Here is a 22237-nt window from a genome sequence, read left to right as displayed (position 1 = left end):
AGAAGAAACTGGGACATGCTTAAAGAAATTCTACCAGGAGCTTAAAAATTAGTTAAAGAAATTTATAACTTGCTCTTCAGCACCAAAATTATATTTTTTGGGGGTCCTGATACAGCCATCATGTGCCTCAGTGCTGTGATACATACATTACTGAATACCGGAGGGTCTGAGCTGGGCCCCTGCCCTCATTCAGGCAGGATAACAGAGCCAGGTAACACTAAGCCCTGATTCAAAACCTGAGGCCCAGGCATCATCCTCGGCACAGCCTCCTACTGGGAGATCCGCTACATACTAGAAGGGAAGAGCAACTGACAGGCTTCCCTTCCATCCCCCAAGCCTGGCAGCATTTCCTTTGTGGTAGAGGAATGGACAACAGATGAAGCTGAACAACCCTGAGCCCATGGGCACCACAGTCCTGCAACAATAACTGTGGGAAGGACACAGGCACAATACAACTTAGAGGAAAAGTGCCAAGATGTGTAATGCGTAGTTTTCTGCTTCTACACGGGGGTTTCCCCAAGTCTTTGAGGCTCCCTTCTCAGCACATAGCACTCTCTTTCCTCTTCTTTCTTCCTGCTCATCTTTGATACCAAGCAGCCACCAAGGACTCAAAAGGTGTCTATCTTCCTATTATGGAAGAAAGTGGTCACAGATGGCTCCAGTTCTAAAGCAAAACCAAACCCACCACAGCTTCCTTGAAGTCTGCCCTGCAAACGTGCATTTCTGCAACTGACAGTTTCAGAAAGTAGCAGCATTCAGTGCTTAAACTCTGCAAATCTACATCTTCTTCCTAGGTTGAATTCATAGCCTCAAAATATACTTACCCCAGTGCTATCTCCAACCCAGGACAAGGATACTGAGCCACTGAGATCATCAAACACATGCTACATGGAAAAAAAAGAGAGAAATTCATTTAGAAATGGCACTTCTGCTTCAACCTTTGGCTTCCTTAAATAATTCAGAACACCATTACTTTCCAAGTAATTAAGTTCATAATTATAAGGGGATATGGATTCCCAGAACAAAATTTGGGAAAGACAGGATTTAACTACTTAGCCTGAATTATAAACAACTTGGAAATTTTAATTCTCTCTCATACAAAGTAAGCCAAGCAGATGAATTTTCTTCACTGTACCAGATGGGGAGATGGGACAATCTAATTGCTTTCTCTAACAGTACTAAATATAAAGATATAGAAATGCTTGAAAACAAGAGATCACAGCCCACATTGACAGATATAATTGTAACCCAATCAGCATAATTTAAAATTTTCTAGGCAGCCTTCACAGTATAGCTGAATAGTTAATAGCTGGATTCCTTTTGCTTCTAGGCTCACTCAAAATGACAAGGAACAGAAGCAAGAGCAAGTGCCCTTGTTTCACCTTTTTAAATAACAATTAATAATAATAGAATAACCTTAAGAGAGTTATGGTAAGAATGAGGAGATAAAAAGGGAAAGCTGGTATATTGTATTCAAAACATGGTAAGCACGTTGAAATGTAGCTTGTTTGTTTTTTATTGGGGAGCAGCCATGGTCATTGGTTACACATTGCTTTCATGCTACAATGGCATAGTTGACTCTTTTAGGGAGGGCGCAGCTCACAGTGGCCCATGCAGGGACCGAACTGGCAACCTTGGTGCCATCAGCACCATGCTCCAACCAACTGAGCTAACTGGTCTCCCCAAAACACAGTTTTGGTTCTTTTAATTTTTATTACTAGTTTCAGGTGTACAAAACAATGTAATAGTTAGACATTTCACCCCTCACAAAGTGATACCCCTCTCCCCCAATCTACTACCCCTATGACATCATATATATCTAATACAATTCCATTAACTCTATTCCCTATACTATACTCCATATCCCATGACAATATATATATATATATATATATATATATATATATATATATATATAAGGTGTACAGTGCAGTGATCAAGCCTCTACCCCATCCATGAAGTGGTCTCCCTGATAAGATATGTGCCCATTTGACACCCTACAAAATCTTTACAACATTATTTGTTATATTCCCTGAACTGTCTTTCATATCCTCGTGGCAATATTGTAGTTACCAATTTATGCTGCTAATCCCTTCCCCTTCTCCCTCATCCCCACCCCCCTCCCATCTAGCAACCATCAGTTTTTCCTCTATATCTCTGAGCCGAAATGTAGTTTTAATAATCATTGTAGGTGCTTCTGTGTTTTGGTTTTCACACACTTTATTTCTCTATTTATAAAATAATACATATCCAATATAGAAAATGTACCCAAGAATAGGGAGGTATAACAAAGAAAATATAAATCACTCATAAACCTATCACAGAGAGATATTCAGGGTTAACATTGTGTGTATAATATTTTAGAAAATCGTTTTTTTAACTGATAAAGAAATAATTCCAAAAAGGCCATATTGGCACTTCATAAAAATTTCCAACCATACAGAAATGTATATATTAATAGAAAAAGTGAACATCCTTCCTCTCCCCTGCCACACGCCCCACCATTCCAAGCCCCACTCCCCTGGGGGATTAACAGTTTAGTAGATATTTCTAAGTGCTGACGATTATGCTTTTCTCTTATGAAGACTTACATCTTATTAAGATTTTTAAAAACTTAAACATGCCCTGCCTTTCTAACTATGAGCAGTTCCTTAGAAGCAGAGGGTAACTTTATACTTCTTGGTGTTCCTTGTACTTACCACAATATTCTGCACACTTAATAAGCATCTGTTGAAAATGGTTATACATCCTTCCCAAACCACAAACTTAATCTCAAAATAGAACATGGCTAAAAATGGTGGGATGCCAGCCCCTTGGTCACTTAAGCCACCAATCCCCAACAGAGATGCCTAAAGAAACAGAACTCAAAACACTAACTGTTTGGCTTATCTTCTAACTTTCTTTTGTGGTCTTCCTGAATGAGCCTCTAAAGTCACCTACGCTATTTCCCCTCTGGACTATAAGTACCTTTGGAGGCCAGCAGAATCTCTTGTACAATCTGTAAATAGTACAATCAGTGCCTCACAGAGGGCTTACTCAGTAAATGCTGGTTAACTCTCAAACGCTCAGGCAGAGCTTCTCACAGCCTCTGCAGGACAGAAAGGCTATTTATACATGAAGCTGGCCATGCATCTGAGGAAAAGTGGAACTGCTAGAGACATCTGGGCCCAGAAGCTTAAAAACTGACACAGCAGTGTGTCTTGTAAGATATTCCACACAGAGCAAGATGGCATGTTCTCTTCAGTAAGGATACAGTGTGTGAAATCATATTAATGAGTTCCTTGAGGAGAAGTAGAAACATCCAGAGCTATCACAAGCACCAGACAGACCACACAGGGCTAGCAGTCATCAAAACAGAGGCTATCTCTCCAAGGAAGTTTCTGGTCACAGCAACTAACTAGGATTAAAAAAAAAAAATCCACCACTGGAGTTCTGGCAACCTTGATCAGGCCACAATGTAGTTAGTCTTGAGCCAGTCAGGACCTGCACCTTTCACGGCTGAGCATTTCACAATGCTCCCCACACCTGACCCAGTCAGTGCACACTGGCATTACTCACAGTTTCCTACCGCCCAGTCACAGAAGGAGGAGGGTTATTAGATGTCACTAGCAACCTGCAGCTTCATGTAAACAACTCAAAGGATAGTTGACCTCAATCATCATTCAAAGAGTTTCTTTGGAAATGTAGACCAGATTTATTAACTATAATTTTGGTCTTCTGCTACTCTTAACCCTCCCTCCTTTCCCTTCCCAATAGCCAATTAAATTTTACTTTTGAAAACAAACTCATTGAAAAAAACTCATCCATCTGTAGCAAATGAAGCTAATTTTTTATATTCTAGTGTTTAACATTCTTATACTGGTGAAAGTAAAAGAGAAAACTGAAATCAGATCTAACAACAGACCAAAGCTCAGGAGGAAAAAAAAGGTCATCATATGGAAAGGAGACAGACCCAGGAGAGCTGGGGGACCAATAGCACACATACAATTCCACCCCATCAATAGGAGAAGGATTATAGATGTCCAGGAAAGGGTGGACAACCTGGTCATGGTTTGGAGACAGAATTCACAAGTGTCAGCAAAAGGCCATCGATTCTAATGTTTAATCATTTATCATATTTAACATAACATACGTGTCACTCTACTTGGTGATGGCATCTAAAATATTGCAAAATATGTATTACTTTTAATTATAGTAACAAGAACATTGACCGCCTCCCTCACTAGACTTGAAGCCCATCTGGTACAGGGATCAAGCCTATTCATTTTAGCAACTAATATATAACATAGCACATGGAAGGCACTTAATAAATATTAAATTCATTTTCTTTAAGAACTACTTGTAGGGCCGGCCGAGTGGCTCAGTTGGTTAAGAGCTCGCTCAAGAGTTTGAGCTCTGAGCAACAGCGGTTCGAGTCCAGCCCAAGCTGAGCAGCCGCTGAGCTGCCAACAGGTAGCAGGATGGCTCAGCTAAAAAAAAAAAAAATTAAAAAAAAAAAAATGAACTACTTGTGAGGGCCGGCCGAGTGGCGCGCTGGTTTAGAGCTGGCTTGGGAAGCCAAAGGGCCCCGGTTTGGATCCCACATATGAGGGCCAGTGACACTGCCCTCTACAGCTAAGTTGCTGAACAACAGCTCAACCTGGAGCTGGGCTGCCCTGAGTCGCTGGACAGCGTGGGCTGAAGCCCCTGCTGCAGTGGGTTGCCATGGGCTACTGTGTGTAGCCAGTAGCCAGTGTTGAGCGGCCAGCAGCCGCCATGAGAGGCCGTCCAGAAGCCGGCGACTAATCTGCCTCACCCAGGAAGAGCGCAATGATGCTGCCAACTTGGGCCAGTGAAGCGACATCCTCCACAACTAGAATGAAGAACAAAAGGATAGCAACTTGTCTGTTTCCCTTCCCCCAATTCCCCAGAGCTGTTTGCATCCCCCCAATTCCCCAATTTAAAAAAAAATCTTTAAAAAAAAAAAAAGAACTACTTGTGAAGTTCTGAAAAGGAGGATGATGAAGTGAAAAGATAAGGCCAGACCCACTTAGTTGCCCCATGGCAAAAATGAGTATGAAATGTAAACAGTTCTATTCTGAGAGGACTTCTGCTTCTGGTCAAGGTGAAGTAACAGGAATCTGATTTATCTTCCCATCTGAAACAACTAGAAACACCCAGAAAATACATAAAACAGTAGTTGTCAAGACACTGGACTTCAATAAAGGACAATAATCCCTGAGAGACAGGAAACAAACAAGGGCCTACATCTGTCCTAGCTTACTATCTGGAGAGAATTTCCAGGCTACAGTGTGGGGAAGGGGAACCCAGGTAGGGCCCAGGTGTCTCCCTCAGTTGAAGAGATGAGCTTGGTGGTCTGGGGAGGCCTCAGAGGCTGTAGTTACCATCAACTCCATCCACATATCAAAACTTGGTAAAGGTGTCCTGAACACATCAAAGTGTTCAGAGGCACTGGCCAAAAGAAGACTATACAGAAGAGAAATTCAAATATTTGAGTAAGAAGAAACAAAGGCCTGCATACTGAAATTTAAGCAGGGCTTACAGAAGTGGGAGCACACAGAAGCAAGAGCAAGATGGTGGTAGAAGGCAGCTGTGCAGGTAGGACAAACATGAAGATATATGCAAATCTGAAAAATTTCAAAGAAGAACACAAATAAAATATATTAGTAACACCAACTAATAAAGTGCTGAGTATACAGCAGATGCTATTAAGTACTTGTTAAATAAGAATTTCAAAATCAAGATAAACAAAGTTAAGGTGGGAATCAAAGGAACATTTAAAAAAAAAGGAAATGTGTGTGAGAAGAAAAGTACTTCTGTTTGAAACACCCAAAGCAAGCTGAGGGGAGACCACAGGATCATTTACTCAATACAGGCATGGTTTCAATATGGTATACAGCTGAACATAATCAACCAATAAGTTATGGTTCAATTGTTCTAATCAAGGCAAAGTAAGATGAATAAAAAAAATATGAGCAGAGGACAACAAAGCGTGTGGTTAGCAAGAACCGAAAGGCAGAATAATCCCTTTAGGAAAAGAAAACCTCAAACTTCCAACACAATACTACCAATGAATAGCTTATAATATTAAAAACTGAACATATAAAAATGTTAAAATACTGAACATATACAAACATTTAAGAGTCAAGAAGTCCAGGGCACGCCGAGTGGCGCATTGGTTAAGAGTTGGCTTGGGATGCCAGCTCTGAGCAGCAGGACCCTGGTTTGGATCCCACATGAGGGCCAGTGACACTGCCCTCTACAGCTAAGATGCTGAACAGCAGCTCAACTTGGAGCTGGGCTGCTGTGAGTCTCCGGCGACGGTGTAGGCTGCAGCCCCTGCTGCAGTGGGTTGCAATGGGCTACCGTGAGCGGCCAGCAGCCAGCGTGAGCGGCCAGCAGCCACTGTGAGCAACCATCCAGAAGCCGGCGACTGATTTGCCTTGCCAGGGAAGAGCGCAATGATGGTGCCAACTTGGGCCAGTGAAGCAACGTCCTCCACAACTAGACTAAAGAACAAAACGACAGCAACTTGTCTGTTCCCCTTCCCCAATTCCCCAGCGCTGTTCCCATCCCCCAATTCCCCAATAAAAATCTTAAAAATAAAAAAAAAGTCAAGAAGTCCAGCCAACAGAAGGTATAGAGTGAATGTCTACCTCCAGCACTGTTACAAAAATGATGTTATGTGTTACCTATACATGACAATTGAAATGGAGAAGGTGGGGGAGATTTGAAGCATGTTTTATTTCTGGGTACAATAGCTGTGTTGCTCTAACATAGTATTCGTAAGAGATAGATTATTTAGCACAAAGGTAACATGATCTGGCCACTACATATTGCTAAACAGTTAGCAAATGTATGATCTAGAAGCAAGTCAAATTAAGGGAAACCATGTAAATACGCTGTTTGTGTGATTAACAATCCAAAAGCCAGTATCCAGAGGGGCCACAGAGTAAATACTGTAATTCAGATTACTTAATTATACCCTAGGGTAGGAAGCTCAAAAACCAGGAAGCTTAAAACTATGTAAAATGTCACTTGATCTATCAGGAGTAGATGAGCACAAAACTTGCCACATCTAGAGAGAGATAATATTAATCACCTAGCACAGTTACTGGCACAGGAAAAGCCAGATCAATGGAACTAAACAAAGTCCGAGCCTGGGCAAAGTTTCTTTTAGTTTATGGTAAAACTAGCATTGCAAATTAGTATGAAAGAGTTTGAAAAAACTAGCTATTTGGAAAACATAAAAAACTGGATTCTAAACTCCCTTCTTACCCCACTCCCAAATAAATTCCACACAGGGCAAAATGTAAATACAAAAAGTTAAATCATAAAAATCCTAGAAGTATGAGTGAATATTTTTATAATCTTAGAACAAGAAGACCGTTACAAAAAATAATACAAAAAACAGAACCCATAATATAATAAAGGGATCACTTTGATTATATAAAAAAAAATTTAAATGGCAAAATACCAAAGAGGAAGTTGGAAAAAAAATGGGAAAAATTATTTGCAACATGACAAAGGGTTAATTTAGAAAGAGTTTTCAAATCAATAAGAAAAAGGCAAAAACCTCAAAATAGGCAAAGGACACAAACAAGCAATTCATAAAAGGACACAGACATGGCCAGTAACATGAAAAACTATTTAATTTCACTAGTAATCAAAAGAAAATCAAAGAAAAACAATGTGATGACATTTTCCACCATTCAGAAAAGCTTCACAAATGTATCCAGTGAAGGATGGTGACCAGAGCACCCGTGTGCACTGTGGGTGGAAGTATATAAATTGCTACAGTTTTCCTGGAGAGCTATTTGGTGATGTGAATCAGAATTGAAAATGTCCACACCATGTGACCCAGCAATGCCACTCTTAGGAATTTATCATAAGGGGATAATTACATAATTACACAGCTTTACAAAAGATGTTATGCATCTGGATGTTTATTGCAGCTAACTATTGAGCACTTCGTATGGGCCATTGTGGATCTTGAGAAAGAAGATACCTACTAAGAATGACTCTGGGAGGCTAATTGGGCTAAAATTTTAAAACATAGCCTAGCAGCCATTTCTAAACAGGGGCCTCTCACAACAAACCACACCTCAGGGAGAAGCCTGCAATGAATTGACTGCTTCCTGCACTGAACTGCCTGCCTGCACTATGTTCCTGCCATATGAGGCAACTCTTACAAAGGAGTTCCTGGAATTGTATTTCAACCAATAAGACTGAGGTTTCCCCTGTCCAATTGGAGCTATATCCCCATCAACATCTTCACCGACCATTTAGAGTGGCTCCATTCTGACCAATCAGGACAGTGCCTTTTGGACCAATCAAACTGCAAAGATTTGGAGTCCTTATTTGCATGAGTATAGACCAATCAGTGACCAGAGGCAGGGACTTCTCTCTATAAAAGTCAGCTCCCCTCTGGTTGGGGGTGCGCACTTTCCCTTTTTACCAAAGACAAAAGGCTGTATTTCCCCGGCTGGAACTGAAACACTGAAAAAGTCTCACCAAAGCAGAGCAGGGCAGAGGGGAGCAGATCGAAGCAGGTGGAGCAGACTGGAGGAGAGCAGGGCTGCCTCACAGTCGTGCTGTTTCATAATTGAGCTGTAACACTATTCAGCTGTTTTACAGCCAGGCTATATCACAAATGAGCTGTTTGCTCCGAATAAAGTTTCCTTCTTCACTGCACCCCAAATTGAGGATTCCTGTTGGTGTTGAATTGGCGCCAACGACCATCGGTTGACACCATCTACTATGCTAAGCATCTTAAACACGTTATCATTTAATCCACATAACAACCCCATGCGATATTACCATATCTGTATATTCTAGATGAAAAATTGCAACTTTGTTAAATAAGTTCTGTTGTGCAATAAAGCAACATACCAGATGCTACAGAAAATCTTTCAGGTATTTATTGACATTGAAAGATATAACACGTTGAGTAAAAAGTAGGTTAAGAATAGCATGTAAAATAGTGTGTGTGTATTTATGTTTAAAACGATATCTGGGAGGATGTTCTTCAAAATATTAACAGCAACTATCTCTAACTGGCAGAATTTATGGTGATGCTTTTTTCTTTATAGCTTTTCTGGCCTGACTGAATTACTCCCCACCCACCTCCAATTAGCAGGAATCGTTTTTTAAAAATAAAACTATATAATTTATTTTATTCTGAAAAAAGGATATATGAAAGGGTGGAATAAGAAGTACACAAAGACCACGCCAGTTTATTCTGGTTACACTGGCTAACAGATGTAACAGGAAGTTACAGGATAGGTCAGAAAGTTCCTGTTACCCCAAGTCACACTAACACAGGTGGTCTTGACTTAATTTAAGATAGACTTAACGCCACATTCTAACATTACTCACTGACACACTAACCTTTTCAGAGCCACATTCAGAGTCTTTTGTTCATTACCTGTTGAGCAGTGATTTCTAGTGTCCCAAATGGCACTGACAGCCATTTACTGACCTCAGTAGGGGAGCTCTAGACAGCAGGAGTCACTACTGCCTGGCATTTATAACCAAATTATTGTCTGAGACTCATTATGTTAGAAAGTAGGGGACAGCTTGTACTGCATCCTCTGAAATACATCCACCTTGAGAGCTGCTGATGCAAGACTCATCCATGAATTTACTGCCTACCATTTTTAAAGCTGGGGCAAGGGGGGGCAGGCACACATTTTAGAGACCATGAACTGACACAGATGTCCATTTCTGTGGTCTTGTGGCTAATCCCTATTTCAACCTGGAAAAAAGAGAAAGGCCACAAAACACAGCACTCTCCACGGAAATAAATGTCTTCACATCTAATTAAACCAGAAGTCTAATTAAATTACTGTTACTATACCTTGGAGAACTTGAAGTTGGTCCCGAGAGTCACTGTAGCTTGGAAAAAAACTTCGTAATGAGAAACTTCTGCCTATCTTTAGTTACACACCTGATCCAAAGTAAAATACTGGAAGAAGTGACACTGGCACAACCAGAGTGGGTCAGTTTCACATGGCAGGCCCCAGTCTGAAAGACACCATCATGCATGCCTTCAGGAACAACCTCTATGGCAAGTAAATAAGGGAGTGAATTCAAGGATGCCATCCTTCACACACATTCCTGCTTCTGACAAACACATCGGCGTGTCAGGCCCTACTTGGGGCATTGGGGAAATTGCAGTGAAAATACACGTTCTGTGCTCATGGAGCTTCTACCCTATAAACACACTTGTCACAGAAGTATAAAAGTTAAGGTTAAACATGCTAGACATTTAATCTACAGAAGACAGCCTGTCAGAGTGAAAACAAAACTACAAAAGGGTCTGAAAGCTTAGTCCAGGACCTAACTGGTTAAGGAAGTGAGCACAAATCATGTTCTCTCTTGGGAATCCATTTCCTCTGAAGTAAACCTGAATTATGCTCCTTTACTCACTGGAATAATACAAATCAAATGAAAAACATCCAAAGGCAAGGCACTGGTGATGCCATAAAGGCTGGGAATTTAAGATTTAGGTTTCGAGCCTCCAACGAGGGAACCCAGGGATAGACTGGACACCGTGATATGCGAGAGGTCTGTCCGGAACACGACCTGGGTGATGCTGTTGCAGGCAGGGAGAAAGTCTTACCAGAATACAGTTTTGTTAAGTATGGCATTGCTAGGATCATAAAAACATGAGCCAAAAATAAGATCACAAATGTTCCAGTTCTCACGGAGACTATTCTTAGAAATGAAAAGGCTAAACATAAAATATTATACAAGTATTCAAACCTGTTCCATTATTCAGAGCTTTCTGTGAAACAGGATGATACAGAAGTGAGCACTGGGCTAATAATCAACCTGAATTTTATTTCCAGCTCTACCTAAAGCCTTGTGAACTTAAGCTCAACCTAACTTCAAGGCAAGGTGGCTGGAACAATATTTCTAGTCCCCATAAGCTTTAAAATTCTGACTCATCAATAATTTAACCTCTCAGTTTGCTTTTCCACTGCTCTGTCTTCATTTGGAAAAAAAAAAAAATAGCTCCTTTCTCAACAATACTCTAGTGTTAAAAGCAGAGAACAGCAACCTCCATTATCTAGAAACCTCCACAGCCTTGATGCTCCGTGAAAGGAAGCAAGGGAGACCTCTGATGCTACTATTCATGCAATAAAAATTTATGCATTTGACCTCTAAGAGAAACTTGCAGACCATCACTCTAAATCAATTTGCTAAGCTTATTAGAATTGCCTAAAATTAGTAATTTGTTTTCTTAGCTTACAGAAAAAGCAAATCAAATCTGGGGACAGCGTACCTAAGTAGAGACAGGGACAGCAGCAAGAAGGAGCAGGATATTGCAAAAGGACTATCATTTCTGTAAGTTACAAAAAGTAAACTTCAACAAGAAGACAATGGCATGAGGCTTATAAATCTGGGCCACTCAAACAGGAGAAAATAGCCCCACATACCTCAACCACGTCTGGAGGGCATTATTGCTATTACTGGGAGTTGTGGTGCAGCATAATCTCTTCTTAATGACCCAGGGTCTTACAGTTCACTAAGAAGGCAGAGAAGTATTTCAGAAAATTTTCCATTAGAACAAAACCTTTGGCACTTAAAATGGTAAGCTTAGTTTTTTAAAGCTTCACTTTCATGGGATAATTCATTTCTAATCATGCCCAATAAATGAGCTAAATTTCAAAACTGTTAGCATTTAATTTTTACATCTTAGTCCCATTTCAGAGAAAAGAAAGTGATGAAGGGATATGCCCCAGTTGCCAGCTGACTGAACCAAACAGGCTCACTGTCGCCCACTGGATGTGGGGACAAACCCCTCACTCCCTCTGCCACCACCACACTGGCCTTCTTCCAGATCTCTGGGCACACCAAGCTCTTTTTAGCCCCAACCTTTGAACATGCTGTTCTCTGTGCCTGGGATACTCCTGCTGGCAAAAATTCTATTCATCTTCAAGTATCAGTTTAAACAATTTCTCAGCAAGTCCTTCCCAATGACCCTGACTAAAAGGCCCTCCATCAATTATTCTCTTGTAGTTTTATCATATCTATAATTACATATTTGTATAATGTCCTTTTTCTCTACAGGGATCTTGATCTTGTCTGCTGTGATCCACGTCAGTTCCCAGGAGCCAGAACAACGTCTAACATGGTAGGTGCTCAAAAACCAATTGTTGAATTAAAGAATAACAAAAATAATATTGAACCTTTACTGAGCACTTATGATATTTAAGGCACCACTGTTACTTTATAGATGAAGCAGCAGGCTCAGAGACGTTAAATAATTTGTCCAAAGTTACACAACTGGTAAGTGGCAGAGCAAGGACCCAGACTACACACTTAATGACAACTCTTTTCCAGCATTGTGTGAGGCAAAAGTGGTGGACTCCTAGGACAAGTGTGGTCCCTACCTTTAAGGAGTTTATAATCTGGGGAATAAATATTTAATAAATGAAAGTGAATATAAAACAGAATACTATATATAGTTAAGTCCTGTATTACATGGCATAAATGTAGGCGAGAACGGGGGGGGGGGGAAACAACAGCTAGAACAGCGGTTCTCAACCTGTGGGTCGCGACCCCTTTGGGGGTTGAACGACCGTTTCACAGGGGTCGCCTAAGACCATCGGAAAACAAAAAGATATTTACATTACGATTCATAACAGTAGCAAAATTAGAGTTATAGAGTAGCAACGAAAATAATTTTATGGTTGGGGGTCACCACAACATGAGGAACTGTATTAAGGGGTCGCAGCATTAGGAAGGTTGAGAACCGCTGAGCTAGAAGGACATTCAGACAAGGGGAATGCCCTGAGAACAAAGATGGAAAAGCAACACAGCACATGGCAAGCGAAAGAGACTGGTGAGAAGGCCACTTGACCTGAAACAGAGGGTTAACATAGGCCAGGAAGTGGTGAAATATTAAAGAGGTAAGCACGTAAAAATAATTATGTTAACATTCTGGTCTTCTATGCTTCCAAGCAAAGTTCTAGAGAAGTACCTACCACATCTCATTAATATTTCTTAAAACTTCAGAGAGGTCAGTAGAATGCAAAGCTAACTGTGGCTGCTCAGTTAATGAATGAGAGTGAAATAGGCAAGGTGCTATTTCAGAGCTGTCAGCATAAAACCATAGTCACTAACTCCGATAAAGTTTAATGAAGAAAAGAAACAGATATTAAAAAGTAGTCGTATTTCTATAATTACAATTTTTTTAAAACTACAAGTTAATAACTCTATATACTTGAAATTATTATAACCAAATGACCAGGTATCTGATGATGGTGTCCTCCATCTCCCACAATTTCAAGAAATACAGTTTGGGGCCGGCCGAGTGGCACGATGGTTAAGAACTGGCTTGGGATGCCAGAGGGCCCCGGTTCGGATCCCACATATGAGGGCCAGTGACACTGCCCTCCACAGCTAAGATGCTGAACAACAGCTCGACCTGGAGCTGGGCTGCCGTGAGTTGCCGGTGCCGGCGTAGGCTGCAGCCCCTGTGGCAGTGGGTTGCCATGGGCTACCGTATGTAGCCAGCAGCCAGCATGAGCGGCCAGCAGCCGCAGTGAGCAGCCATCCAGAAGCCAGCAACTGATCTGCCTCGCCCAGGAAGAGCGCAATGATGGTGCCAACTTGGTCCAGTGAAGCAACGTCCTCCACAACTAGACTGAAGAACAAAAGCATAGCAACTTGTCTGTTCCCCTTCCCCCAATTCCCCAGTGCTGTTCCCATCCCCCCAATTCCCCAATAAAAAAATCTTTAAAAAAAAAAAAAAAGACAGGCAGTTTGGATAGATGATCTCTCCTTCACCATACCCACCTTTGTAAACCCCAAGTCCAAGGACATGAATAGTATATATATCTGAATCCAGGTTTGGTTCCTATGAATACCCATGCTAATTCTCTAGGAATACTACAGCTATGGAAAAAAATTAGCACATACACAAATATTTGAGTATCTAATTGGTAATGCATCAGAAGCTTTATGGAGATTATTGTAAGATACCTTTAATAAAGGATGAATACACACTAAATCTCACACTGTCTCATTTAATCCTCACAATGACCCTAAGAGGCAGGTATCAGTACAATCATTTTATAGATCAGGGGTCGGCAAACTTTTGAGACAGAAGAGCCACCAGGGGTCAGCAAACTGCGGCTCGTGAGCCACATGCGGCTCTTTGGGTATGCACATGTGACTCTGAAGTAAAATTGAAAATGAAAATAAAACTATCATAGTTTCTTTTATAATATTACTTTAAATTGTCCTTATTTGTAAAAATATATTTATGGCTCTCGAAAAATTTTTAAATTGTTGTGAGGGACAGGACTGGCTCTTCCAGGAGTCAGCAAACTTTTGAAACGAAATGTACCCAAAGAGACACATGTGGCTCGCGAGCCGCAGTTTGCCAACCTGTTAATAGATGAAAGCACTAAGGTTCACTGAGATTAATCAGTCCATGGTCACCACTGAAGTGTGAACCCAGGTGCAATTTGAGATCATATTTCCTCCTAACCACTGTCTCAAAGAATGATCAGTCATACTAACAAGATAAAATTTTGATGTAATCATTAAAGCTAAAAAAAAAAAAAAGAACACATATGCTTCTTACATTCCTGCCAATCTTGACTCACTCTCTCATTCTTGCCACCCCCGTTCAAGGCTGTCACCCAACCCTGCCAAGTGATAAAACCAAATACATTGATGCCACATCTGTGTCCTTTTACGCACATGTTCCTCTGGAGTTGGTATTTATCAAGATTATTTGGCTGACAATTGGGCCCTGTGGATGCAGTAACAAATCAACAGTCTTATTAAGAAATGACATAAATCTTATGTATATAGTACTTCAAGGTTTTCAAAACATTTTCTCTTCTAAGTCTCATGGTAATGCACCATTTTATATGATGGGGACCTGAAGCTCAGAAAGCCTAACTGAACTCTGTTGAGGGTACTATGACCTTTAAGGGACAGAGAAGAATTCACAACTACTTGACTTACAACTAGGGTCTGTAATTTTACCTGATCCCTAAAGCAAATGCACTGATTTAAAACATCTCTATGAAACACTTCCAAATGTAGCAGTACCATGTTGGGACATGTGTTCTACTCCCAGCTCTTGGCCCATAAGCAAGTCATTTGGCCTCAGCGGTAAAAGTAAGAGATCTCACCAGCTAATCAGCCTAACAATCTATGATTCAAGCTGTTAAGCACATTATCAACAAGAGTTCAAGTTTATCCTTGTTCATAAATGTTCAGAAAAGAGAAGTCTGTTCATGGGCTTCACTGTCTTATAGCTCCTGGGTTTCTCACGCTTTGGCTCATATTCTCCTTCAATAAGGCCCAGGAGTCCAGGAGTGTTCCTTGGAACCCTTAGAGCTTCAAGTATAAAAGATGACCTGGGGGTGACCAGTTAGCTCAGTTGGTTAGAGCATGGTGTTGATAACACCAAGGTTGCTGGTCGATCCCCCCATGGGCCACTGTGAGCTGCGACCTCCTTAAAAGAGTCAGCGATGCCACTGTAGCATGAAAGAAATGTGTAACCAATAACCATGGCTGTTTCCCAATAAAATGTTTTTAAAAAGAAAAAGAAAGATGGCCTGTCCTGCTCTCTATTCTGCTGTCCTATTGGATATACCCTTTCAAGACCATAGCAATGGTCAACTTCTAAAAAGATAACTCTTCTTGCTCCCATTTCTACCTCTGGTTTCTCCAGCTCTCGCCTTATGTCCAGCACTATCTGTTAAAACACTTCCCCAGTAAGTCCTAACGCCAAACTCCCCACCTGTACCTCCCTCTCTTCCCATTCCTCCCCACCGAAGAGCTATTTTTTTAATAAGATTTTATTGGGGAGTTAGGGGAGGGGAACGGACAAGTTGCTGTCGTTTTGTTCTTCAGTCTAGTTGTGGAGGACGTTGCTTCACTGGCCCATGTTGGTGTTATGATTGCGCTCTTCTTGGGTGAGGCAGATCGGTCACTGGCCTCTGGACGGTCGCTCACGGCGGCTCTTGGCAGCTCACAGCGGCTGCTGGCCGCTCACGCTGGCTGCCAGCCACACACGGTAACTTATGGCAGCCCACTGCAGCTTCACCACAGCCTATGCCGTCACCGGCGACTCACGGCAGCCCAGCTCCAGGTCAAGCTGTTGTTCAGCATCTTAGCTGTAGAGGGCAGTGTCACTGGCCCTCATGTGGGATCTGAACTGGGGCCCTGCTGCCCAAGCCAACTCCTAACCAACGGGACACTCAGCCGGCCCACGAGCTATCTTTTTTGACCTCTCTACCTGTTTTCCTGGAAACCTTAGTCAAACTCCTCATCGACCACTTCTCTCCAACAGAAACTTTCCACTGACCTTGCCTGAGCACGCCTTGGATTTTCCTACCTCCATGCCTTTGCAGATCTCCTAGTAATTACCTCCACATCTTGATTCTCTCCTCACCTGAGGCCTTCCCAGACCACCACACTGTAGTCAAGCCTTCTTCAAAAATTCTTCCAAACTCTCACCAAGCAGTCTCTGAACACCTAAATCCTTAAGACTGCACCAATGCTGATATTTTTAATGTTTAACTTTACTTATGGACTCCACTATAAGTGTATTAATGAATGACATCTACTTTAAATGAATGGCAATATTTTTCATTTAACAGAGCATTTTGACGAAACTTCTTATTTGCCCCTCCAAATAATCCTAAAGCTACTTCTCTAGTTTAAAAAACCATCTATGAAAGTCAGGGAAGTTAAGTGATTGTCCATCATCACAAAGCTATGAAGCTTCAGAGCCAGGACTCAAATCTGGTCATTGAGATGTTTCCTTTGAGTTCTGTATATAGCATGTCTATGATTTGAATCTCTCAGACAAATATAAGGTACCAAATAAAAACCTGAACTATCTTGTCTGGGAAGTACTGAAGTTAATTAAAATTTTCCTTCCCAGTTCAATTTCTCTTGGTCCTTCAGGGTGATCTTACTGTTGACCCAGACTTGCAAACTGGCTCAAACACAATATTAGCACTTAGTTTTATAGAATATACAGGAAGAAAAGAATAAAACTCTTAACAAAAGCAAGTATAAGAAAGATAGCCCTGGAAGGAAAAGAACATACATTTTCTTCTGATGAAAATAAATCAAGCCAATGAATCACACAAAAGTTCTAACTAGCACAGGGCTGAGTATACTAATGGTAAACTGACCACCTATTTTCAAATACACAGGCAGCAGCCAGGACCAAAAAAAAAAAGCCCCCGTTTTGGCAGAATACTTGTAAGGAAGGAAAAAAACAAATTTACTGCTATGTATCTATTATTTGATTTGTTTTTGGACTATCCAAGCTAGTAGCTTTGATTAGCATTAGTTTTTTTTCCAGCCAAAAAGGAACGATAAAGTATTACCCAAAAAACAAGAGTCAAATATCTTTCATATATATATATATATATATATATATATATATATACACACACACACACACACACACACACACACACACACACACACACACACATAAATACTCCTGCTATCTAAGAGCACTCGTATTTCGTTGAGGCAAGCTCTGGAGGTGGTAACAAATTACCCCCAGATGTGAAATCCAGGCTATGGTCAAGTTCAACTGGGAAGCAGAACAACCCCAGTTTGCTTCTACATTTGGAACCAACCAATAAACATTAGTGATCATAATCTCTGGCTTCCTATTCTTCCTTATGAATCACAGAATTATTTTAGACATTTTAAATCTAGTCCAAAACTTCTCATGTTGTAGATGAAGAATCGAGGGCCAGATACTGAAAAGCAAAACAGAAAATAAATTATATTCACAGAAAACTTTCTCAGCAAAACATCACAGGCTCGGAATGGAATACTTTGTTTTTACTGTGGCTTCCTGAGACTGTGGCTGAAGGTAGAGAGGGAAAAACAGCCTCAACCTTTAAAAAAAAACAACCTTGCAAACAAAAACAAAAAACCCCACATGTCCAGCATTCACCTAACAAGCTCCATAGGTTTGAAGGGTCTGTCATGAGGGTTCATTCAATCCAGCTACGTAGCTCAAAGCCACAAATCACTAACCCAACTTTGTAGTCACCATTACAACAATAAAAAAAAAACCTGCCTAGAACTGACTGAAATCGACCAGCGTGTTCCTCAAGCCCCATTACTCCCCAATCCCACCCACATAAAGATCAGTGAGGCCACACACACGTTTTCACTAAGTTTTTTAAAAGATTAAAAGATGCAACAGAAACACTGGTGACAAAGGGAGAGAAAGGGAACTAAAAATTTTTGGAAATTTATGAATGCAGTATCTATTTCACATTATTTTTGGAGCCATTGACACACGGCCCTTTGCAAGAAAAGATGTATTTTTAATTACATGTCAAATTTGATGGTTTTGTCTAGCTTAATATTAGCTTCTAATCATATAAAACATCTGAGCATCAATTCTCCAGTCTCAAAACAATTCAATTTCTGTAAAGACTGAGGGGAGGGGTAGATAGGAAGGGAGGGAAGAAGGGAAACGTTACCCTCCTGTTCTGACCGCTACAACTCGCTGTTAAGCAACGCCCTTTGTGTGAGGATCGCACAAGGGTAAAAGGTAAACTAGGACCAAGTTAGGGAGCACAGTGTCTGCAGTCACCCACCGAGAATCCAAAGCTTGTTGGCAAGAGCTGATTGGAAAACAGAAGGAAGTGTTAATAGCCTCTGTGAACCTGACATGAAAGATCAGATCAAAATAGCAGGATGGAGAGACTATTATTATTGCTATTATTACAAAAAGAAAATGGCATTAGAAATTGAACAGAAGAATAAGCCTTCTTCCCATTATTTCCATAATTAGTGGAATCAAATTTCTAATTAAAAATCATTATGCACAGAGCTAAATATTTGAATCAGCAGAGAAATCACCCAATTGTTACACTGCATTCTCTTTGAGCCATTTGCCCTACCTGGCTAGCTCTCCACCCTCACCCCAACCAAACCTCAGAAAAAGACTAACCTTTGCCCAGATAAATATACCTCCTCAAATCTGCTGATACTTCCAACTGAAATACCCAGTGCATAAGTCATTTTAACAACCCTTCCAGGTGGAAGGTCTGGTCACTAAGCTGCTCGGGTGTAGAACCCTCATGAGGATTTTGCTCATTCTGCTCAACCAGGACCAAGAAGTAGATCCTACAGAATTTCTATTCCTTGACCCCAGAACAAATGGATGAAACGGGACTCAAAAGTAAATGAACTAGAGGGTGATGGTGCAAGTGCCAGGGAAGGTAGTAAGAAGAGAGGCTGGGCCCTGGAATAAATGAGGCAGTTACAAAGTTCAGGGGCAGTTAAAGACTTTCAGATTTCTGGGTGTGATAAAGATCCACAACAGGCTAAGAGCCGCAGCTCCCTGAAGCCTCCAAAAGGCACATTCAGTACTGTCAGCATGGACTCGGCCCTGCCAGCACCAGCAAACAAACACACACATTCTTCTCAAAGCTGACACCCCATTCCACATGGCCTCTCTATGGGGCCTGTTTATTTAAGAAACCAGATGCTTTGATGTTGGGGTAGAAGTTGGTAAGTAATGTGTAATGTGTAGTGACAGGAGCAAAGGGAGGACAGAGAATGAACAATAGTTCCTGGCTTTATTAATCATAAGTTTAAAAGTTTTAAGGAAATTGTCAAATGGTCTGAAAACAGGAACGAGAAGTAAGGAAATTATGTCAGCCACACCGTAACTCTGGCCAAAGCATTTCATCTGTTTCTTTAAGACAGAGTTTCATGCCTAACCTCAAAGGGGTGCTTATAGGAGGAATGTTTTGAAGCAATCCAACTTAGCAACCAACATTAATAGAATCTTCTAGGCTTACTCAATTCCTCTCATGTACAAAGGTTATACATGGCATGAAGGAAAGCACTTAAAGGAAAGAATCAGTTAAGAGTGTGGCATGAAACAGCTTGGGGTAAAAGGCAAAAGGAAGGTTATTTATTGAGTGTAAGAAAAGAGCATTTCATAAATACACATGCATACTGCTGGATTTCATGAGTGAAGAAGCCTGAATTATATAAGTCATTAGGGCACAGGTCGCCTTAACCTGAGGAATAGAAAAGCACTATCATTTTGCTTTATGACTTTTTTTTTTTTTTGGTTTTCTTAACATTAGTTAAATGCCAATAAATTCTCACAAGCCAAATAAGCCATAGAAATGGATTTAGGAGATTTGCTAAAACCTTCTGAGGCTTTTCATTCTCCAGTCTGAGTTACCTTTTCTTTGTGTCTTGGCATCCCAGCATCTGGAGGGTGGGTATTCACATACATTATGAATCAATGTGGTTTGACATGGACAGCAAGTTATAACAAATAAGAAGAGAACCAGAAACTTTTGATTTTTCCTGAGAACTGAATCCTGTCATCTTACAAAAAAATACTCTAAATGGCACTTTCCCAAAGTATACAAAAGTATCCAATATCTCCAATAAAAACAGGTTCTATCATGCTGATACTTTTATTTCACACTGTTCATAAAGGGTCCTAAAATACTATATAGATCTCTTCAGTATAGTTCAGAATGATTTATGATGACTTTTAAAAATACGTAACTGAAAAGCAGAACAAGTTACTACATGACAATTCGTGGTTAAGATAGTGGACCTCTCTAAGGACCGCTTTACTCAACCACTTCTAAGGTGAAGATCATTAACAATAGTTCCACTTTAACCACATCTTCATGTTCTAAAAAGGATGGGATCTCTGAAGACGAAATCGTGATTAACAAATACAAAAGTAGTGCCTTAAAATTATGTCACTGGAAGAACACTGAAAAAATAAGGTAAGCTAAAAAAAAATAATTGGGAACATTAGCTAAATAAAATGAAAGAAATCAGGAGAAGAAGACTCTTTACATATGGACTTTAAAGAACAAGGTTTCTGATGTGCCGTTGAGTAGATTTGGCCTAAGAACCCCCTGAGCCAGTTTTATCAACCTCTTGCTATAGAAATCAATATATTACAAATGATATATCAATGCTAACCAACCAGGGAAGACTCCGACTAAAGGAATGAATCCAAAAGCAGCAGCAGATCCTAAAGGTATATCAACCAGGAAGAGAGGAATCTGAAATATGGGGTAAGAATGCTGTGTCCAGCTGGCTCAAGGAAGGAAGTAGTCCTGTTATAAATTAAGCATCAGTGTTGTAAAGCCTTTCTCAACTCCCCACTGTGAGGTGGAAGTCTACACAATTTATTTCCCCCCTCGTCAAACAGGAAAACTTTCCAGTACTCATTCATACCACCCTACCTGCACCCAACCTGCCCCACCCGCCAGCGCTAGCTTGGCCAACTTGAAGCAACTGCTGCTTGGACTGACTCCTTGTGCCTTGACTGCAGTTGCCCTGGGACCCATATCTGAGAATTCTGCACAGGTACAGGTATAGTCAGTCCCAGCAGAGGGAGAAAGACAGTTCAAGGGGAGACTGAGATTCAGCTGATGCAAATGTGGCTGTTCAAGGACAAGTGCAGTTAGCCATTCATCTCTATCCCCAGGTGCAACTCTCTTTGCAAGAGGAAGGGATATATAACAGAGAATATATATTGAAATTGAAAATACGTTAGGCAAATGTGGGTAGCAATAATTAAATCGTTAATTCTAGAAAAAAACACGTGGAAGGTGCCCAAGTTGCACTGGAGCCAGGAGCCAGAACACGCCAATTGGCTATGTCAATCTAGTAGTGCCCAAAGGTTGAGCTGCTTGTCACCAGGGATGGAACTCCGCAATTTTAAGTTTCCGACTAGGACCCAGCTCAAAGCAGAGTGTCTGCAATGTGTTCCTTAACAGTTGGAAACCTTGTTACAGGACACAAACTTCCCTGTCAGAGTCCGATGCCACCATAGAAGGTCAAATTGAAGGCGTTTTAAAGAGAGAGAACGTATATACTGCCACCCCATTTCCACGCTGGCTCCTTGACCTATGCAAACACACAGGGTAACCGCACTACTGCGCTGGGAATTCTGAACGCCCCCCTACCCACGCTTTCAGTACTGACCCAGAGAACACACCTTTGCTTCTCTGCAGCCAAACTTCTGCAAACACTTCAGAGGTAACTATTCCTCCACCTTCCCGGTGAGTTACAGCGTTACTGGGTCCCGATTATTTACACAGGCGGAAAACAACGACGCTCAAGAGATTTTGACAACTTGAAAAAAAGAATGCCGTGAAAGGCTAAGCCGGCCTCCCCTGTGACGAAAGGGCCGCGCGAACCGCGGCGTCCCGGGGCC

At 41.1% G+C, this 22237-nt stretch overlaps 1 protein-coding gene across 3 annotated transcripts in view; it reads right to left on the bottom strand.

The window, feature by feature from the left end:
• The window catches only part of SORT1 (sortilin 1), a 62232-nt gene extending 40126 nt beyond the window's left edge, over positions 1-22106 (bottom strand). Inside the window, exons 1-2 of one of the 3 annotated variants that reach the window (XM_019630581.1) lie at positions 22019-22106; positions 825-884 (exon numbers count right to left, since the gene is read on the bottom strand). Coding sequence is in view for 1 of the 3 variants with exons in the window: in XM_019630579.1 (XP_019486124.1) it covers positions 825-884; positions 19316-19477 (222 nt within the window). In the remaining 2 variants the exon portion in view is untranslated. Of the gene's footprint in view, positions 1-824; positions 885-19315; positions 19521-22018 lie in introns of those variants that run through there. The other 2 variants (XM_019630579.1, XM_019630580.1) reach the window with 2 other exon arrangements.
• Positions 22107-22237: the final 131 nt, after the last annotated feature.

Source organism: Hipposideros armiger, unplaced genomic scaffold (genome assembly GCF_001890085.2).
Source record: "Hipposideros armiger isolate ML-2016 unplaced genomic scaffold, ASM189008v1 scaffold_924, whole genome shotgun sequence".
Classification (NCBI taxonomy): Eukaryota; Metazoa; Chordata; class Mammalia; order Chiroptera; family Hipposideridae; genus Hipposideros; species Hipposideros armiger.
Note: the sequence above shows the minus strand (reverse complement) of the source record. Positions and strands in the feature narration are given on the sequence as shown.